This window comes from Tarenaya hassleriana, unplaced genomic scaffold (assembly GCF_000463585.1).
Source record: "Tarenaya hassleriana unplaced genomic scaffold, ASM46358v1 Cleome16, whole genome shotgun sequence".
In the NCBI taxonomy this organism is placed as follows: Eukaryota; Viridiplantae; Streptophyta; class Magnoliopsida; order Brassicales; family Cleomaceae; genus Tarenaya; species Tarenaya hassleriana.
The window spans coordinates 35679-42071 of NW_010965019.1; the positions used below are offsets into that span (position 1 = coordinate 35679).

At 35.1% G+C, this 6393-nt stretch overlaps 1 protein-coding gene across 1 annotated transcript in view; it reads right to left on the reverse strand.

The window, feature by feature from the left end:
• Positions 1-4546: 4546 nt before the first annotated feature.
• Positions 4547-6393, reverse strand: part of LOC104809193 (probable methyltransferase PMT24) — a 4426-nt gene continuing 2579 nt past the window's right edge. The window contains exons 5-10 of the mRNA XM_010535083.1: positions 6294-6393; positions 6089-6199; positions 5821-5995; positions 5439-5708; positions 5124-5318; positions 4547-5008 (exon numbers count right to left, since the gene is read on the reverse strand). Of these exons, the coding sequence (XP_010533385.1) occupies positions 4780-5008; positions 5124-5318; positions 5439-5708; positions 5821-5995; positions 6089-6199; positions 6294-6393 (1080 nt within the window). The 3' untranslated portion in view covers positions 4547-4779. The remainder of the gene's footprint in view (positions 5009-5123; positions 5319-5438; positions 5709-5820; positions 5996-6088; positions 6200-6293) is intronic.

Consider the following 6393-nt stretch of genomic DNA (forward strand, 5'->3'; position numbering starts at 1 on the left):
TGTGTATGAAAGAGTGCCACAGAGATAAACGAACTGAGAAGCTTTGTGTGTGTGTGTACACACGTTACCAAAATTACTCTAGAGATTACGAGGAATACACAGTTACCAAAATTAAGAAGAGATCTGCAAAGAATACATGTGTGTGTGTATATATGTAACAGTTAGAGGATTAGGATACACACATATATATAGATATACACCATAAGCCATCGTAATCTTTACACGGCCTGGAAGAAGGATATGTTCATCATCACCATGAAACTGACTTCTCTCAGTCTGCCATTCTAACATCTCTTCTTCGGAGACAAATCTTGATCTTTACGCAACATAGTCCCCGATGGGAGCCCTAACGTGATCCTCACGTAAGCACCGAACCAACCGCTGGCCGGCCGGAGGTATCGCTCTTATTTCTATCTCCCTTGACGCAAACATTGAGTCGGCGAAAAGAAAGGAGACGAGAAAGTTCTAGAGCTTTCCATCTGAAGAATCGGGACGGAGAGAATCTGCCTTGATGGCAGTGGAAGATGACGATTTTTGAAGAGAGTTGGTGCCCTTGGAAGGAGAAGAAGGAGGGACCGGGAGCTTCTTAGGGAGCATTTCTTCCCAATGGACTTTAGGCGCTCTCGAAGCCTCTGAGAGAAAGAGAAGGCTCAGAATGGTCAAGAGGACGCATATTCTCCTGCACGAATCCGACATGATCTTTCCAAAGAGTAAGGAGATGAACAGATGGAAGCAATTGATTGGCTGATCGATGAAAGAGGAGAGTGCAGAGAGAATGTTGTTGAGAGAGAGATATATAGGAGAAGAAGAAGAGAGGAGGAACAGAGCGAGTAATGTGTGGAGGCAGTCTAGTTGTTTTGTTTAGGAAAGGTGGTGTCTTTGGCAGACAACGGAGGGTTTTATATTATTTCTTTAAAAGTTTTACTTTTTAAGCTTACCTCACCCTTTTTCCCTTATTATTATTATTATTATACGCAAATAGTTTATAGCTATTTCATTTATAATGGTATAATAACTATAGTTGTTTTTTGTAGATCTTATTAATCTATTTCTCGACTTACATTCATTAATAGATGATGAACAAAGATTCAAGTCTTATAGAATTTATGCCTATCCCATTGACTAAAAAGGTTTAATATTAATTAGTATAATATGTTTTTATTACACAAGGAAGATGCTGAATATCTTTTTGTTAAAAAGGTTTAATATCAATTCGCATACGGTGGCGAATTTAGAATTTTTTTTTTACCTTGTACACAATAAAGGGGGGAGGAGTTGAGAGAGAAGAGAAGGAAGGAATACATCATTTTTAAAATTTATAATAAAATCCACAATGTCAATTTGGTATAAGTTTTGCAAAAAATGAGATTGTAATATTAGTATTTTACCAATGATACGTATTTAGGGTTTGAAAAACAGGAATGCATTTCCTAAAATGTAAATGTTTAGCCACATTTGGATATTATAAAAAGTACAGGAACAAATAAGAGAGGTGGGGGCCACAAGGGTGTTTGACGAAGTAAATCTAATCTAAGCTGTCAGAGTCTCAGAGTCAGTTCGAGTGTTATCATTAGATTTTGGGACAAACCAGCCTATGCTCCTCCTGAATTCTACGGTCTGTTCACCGTATTTATATACATACTTTTTGTGTACATATATATATATATATATATATATATATTAGTGTTAGCAGGACTGTATTACATACGGTTACTAAAATTAGTCTTAATCGCATAAATTAATTCATATAATATCAATTACAATTATTATATAATAATTTAAAATCAAATTATATTTTTCTAATTACTAATATTCCGATAATAAATTATTTCAAAAAGTGTATATTTGCTTAGATATTTGGTTTATTCTTGATCTTTTGCACATCATCATCATTTGCACGGGCCTCCATACCTTTTTTTGGTTCCACACATTAAATTTTCTGAAATTTATTCGAACGAACGTATTTCTTAAATATATATATTCACATGTGTCCGTGTGTGTGCGTGCATATACGTACAATATATGATACATTTTTTTTTTATGTATTTTATATGGACGTGTAATGAGAGAAATGAATAGGAAAATGAAACGGCGGAGAGTAGAGTGATGTAGGGAATTCAATGATTATGTCCTCTTGCACTCATTTGCTTACGAATGGAATAAAGGAATGGACCTTATCACAAAATTATTTACTGGTGGTAAGTGTGTTTTTTACTTCTGTTAATTATGTGAGAGAGTCGCTGACCGTATTACCCATTTAAAAGGTAAACTTATTTTTTTTAACTTCTCTATTTTTCTTTTTTCTTTTACTTTCATGTTTCGTAAACCACTAGATTACCCCATTTTAAATCATGTGAATTTAACATACCAAATATGATGAAATCGATTGAATTTTTGTCTAGATAATTTCAGTTTTGCAAAAAATATTTTTGGATATCTTATTTTGAAAACAAAAAATATCTTCTATATTTATTGGTATACACACTTTTTAAATTGATTTTAATTTTATCCATTATCACCGCAATTTTTTTCAACGATACATTTTGTGAAGATAACTCTACATAACCATAATCAAATTGTTGATCAGTTTTTAATTAATTCTCTAGTGTATTTTATCGAAAAGATATATTATATATAGTTATAAATGAAATTATTATGGATATATTTTAGAAAAAAAAATAAAAATCGTATAATGGAAAATACTTATTGTGATGATATATTTTTATTATAACTTTTTTTATATTTAATATGTATTTCACCTTATGCGTGCGAATGCATATGTTTTATTAAAAAAAAAAAGATATTTATGACTCAAGAGTTCAAAGTGAATGAATGTCAGTTTTGAATTTTAGAGAACTAGCTCAATTAATTCATAATTGAGATTACACAAAACCAATATAATTAGTTGCTACTTATAGGTTATTACATGTATCCGAACATTTATTTCCATTCCTAAGTTAGTTATCACCGAAACACACTTGACGTTTCAAATATTTGGTATATTTATATTAAATGAAAATTGCTTATGTATATGTTTGGGGAGTTTTTAACAGATTCATAATACTTTTATGGAATCTCAGTAGCAAACACAAAAAAAGTGTTATTCTCTATTTTTCCTTAATGCAAATTCATCATATTTCTTAAAATATAAACAATTAGTTTTTTTTATGGTTTATGTTGGAGGGCCCACCTATGATTATGAGACCATTTGCAAAGATTATCTTAATCAAACAATCATACGAACACGAGTGCTGTTTCCATTAACAAAAAGGTATGGTTTAGGACACCATTGCCATCCCTAGAAAGATAGAGAGAGAGAGAGAGAGAGAGAGAGAGAGAGATCCTTTGGGAAATTGAACAGGAGTCTCAAAAGAAGCACCTTTTGACATTTTTGTATGTTTCTTTACCAACAATGATGGTATATTCAATTTGCCTACACACATACATACATACATACATACATACATATACATGCATGCATGGGTATACTTTTATCATGTAATATATATATATATGTGTGTATGACAGAGAGAGAAGACACTTGTTTATTGGCAAAACCATAGTGTGATTGGGACAGCCAATTTTGATGCAGCAACACGAGAGAGAGAGAGAGAGAGAGAGAGAGAGAGAGAGAGAGAGAGAGAGAGAGAGAGACATAAGGTGGAAAAAGGTTTCAACTTTCGGATTGTTCTTGTTTCCGTGAGATGGGAAAATGAAAGTTGCAGAGAAGGGGAAGTTCTTGGGCTCTCAATCTTCCGAGTACAAATAGATATGAAGAAGGGGAAAGAAAGAGAGAGAGAGAGAGAGAGAGAGGGGCAACTCCTAGGAAAGATCAAAGGTCCTATTGAGCCATGAAGGAAGGAAGAAAGAAATGTTCTTTAAGTCTAAGGTCCTCTCTAGAGCTCCCAACATCCCTCTCAAAAGTCCAAAGTCATACGACACACCCTATATTAAAAAACAAAAACATAAATTGGATCAAATAAATAAAGCCAGCATCCATCATAGTTTTATTATAAATTATTAATTACATCATCCCTTAAATCATAAAATAATATTTTATTTGGTTAGATGCTTATAAGATAAGTGCGGTAAACATGTTGAATTTTACTCTGCATCTCAATCCAGAGATTGGATTTATTATACTACAAACCATTTAACATGAAAAAAAAACGAAAAATTATAAATTAAACATTTAATTTATTCTTTCTTATACACTATAAATCAAATACACAATTGATTGTTTTAGGAATCAGATATTATTTTATTATTTCTTATAAATCAAGACAAAGAACATGTTCAAAACAAGATTTGTCAATGTTCAGACAATCAACCCATCTTTCATGGGTTTGTTGTAGACAGTCTTTTCTTCTCCTTCACTTGTGTTGTGCTGTTGTTACCAGTTAGGTCTCTGTAAAGCTCTTAGTGCACACATATATATATATATATATAATATTATACACACATATATATATATATATAATATGGTATATAGGGCACGTTCATTACCAGTCAAACATGCCCAGATTCTATCATCTAACAAAAATCATACAAAGGAACCGAAAAGAATATCTTATCAATCTTCAAACTTCATTGTGTATACACTTGGATGGTTTCTGGATACACTATGTTTATGAGTTACGTATACAATTTCCTTCGTAAAGAATCTCATACCTAAGGACAAACAGCAACTAATTCGACGAGGGTCTGAAAGAACAACTTACTGAAACTCTATAACCAATGGTTCCAGTGTGGAAATAGATACGGATGGTTCGCTTCTAGTTAAACGATAGCCGAGTCTATTGTCTCGGCCTCTTTGGGACGCCAAAACGACTTCTGAACCGAGATCAGTCCCTCGTCGTCTTTGGAGTACATCATTCTCACTTCCCATTTCATGGACTTCACTATCCTTTCGATTTCATTAATTGTTTCAACATCATCTCTCACGATGAATGTTCCCTGTGGCCTGAGAATCCTATCGACTTCGGCCATAACTGGTATCAAATTGCACCTGTGATGCCAGAAAAAGGTGTCAGCATATCGATTGAGATCAGATATTAAGGATCAAGCCAACCAGTTCTGTGCATAGTTTATAAATGAGACGTGTAGGCGATGTGTGATAATACCTCTTCTTCAGGGCAGAGAAAAGACGATCAGCGTGAAGAAGGTCATAAGTTCTCGGGTAAGTGTTGAATGATTCACACCAGTCGTGATAGATTCCGAACAAACCACGTTCGTATATTATTGGAAGTGTGTCTGCTGAGTCAATCGGAACAACGTTCATCACCCACAGTTTCAGATCCTTCAGTGCAGCAGCAAATCTGGCACCCGAGAGATTTTTTTGAACGAAAAGAACCAAAGACAAGGAACCCATTAACAAAGCCAACAAAGAGATGTTCAAAGAAATTGGTAGGTTAAAAAAAAAGGTTAAAAAACCTTACCCTCCATAGACAGCTCTCATGTCCATGACATTTCTCACTGAAGACCAATCAATTCCCATACCGTTGAGGTATGATTTCGATATAATCGTCTTCCAGCGTTCGTAGTCAGTGTTGAAATCCTCTTCTGCAGGTTTCCCGTAGACACCTTCCTGAGAGCTCAACCATTCTGGTGCAGTCTCCAACCTTTCCGGCCACTGCTTAGGCCATGCAGCTCCATGCTTCGATGAATCTTCCAGTACCTTGTGCATGCATGCCTCAAGTGGAACATTCCTGAATCATTCGCATATGTTTGAATACTTTTGCGTTAAATTGTGTTGTAAATATAAGTTCTTATTCTCTCTGGGTGAAAATACGGAATATCAGACACGGGATAGGTAAACACCAGGCTGCATCTGGATCATCCGACTCCTTGCAGAGCGGTGGCTCGTTCTGAGGTCTGTTATTGTAGCATTTATTTGAAGTTGGCTTCTGGAAAATGGCAGCACCAACCTCGTTCAGTTTGTCTTTCTTGATGGTTACCAACTTCCAGCACATTGCCTTTGTTAGCTCCGACATCGCTACAAGACGAGGTAGGCATCTCAGAAGTTAGCATCGATCTTCCAAAAAGCTTATTAAGATAATGAGCAAAAACATAAGAGAAGAGCTCAAACCTTCCCATATCCCAGAATCTTCTTCGTTCTTCCGGTAAACAGGAGTAGCCGACCATACAAAGAAACCGCCTGGCCTCAACACTCGGTTCAATTCCAGAAGAAGTTTACCACCTTCAGTTGAGACAAGAAAAAAAGTTAACACGAAAAAGTAGGCTAAATAAATAGACCCAGAAACCATACAGCATAGCATAGTGTGACGCCGTACCTTCGATATGCCAGGGGACCCTACAACGAGCACAATGGATAAGATCGAAAACCGAACCGGGATAAGGTAGTCTCTTGGTCCCCATAACATTTATTACAGC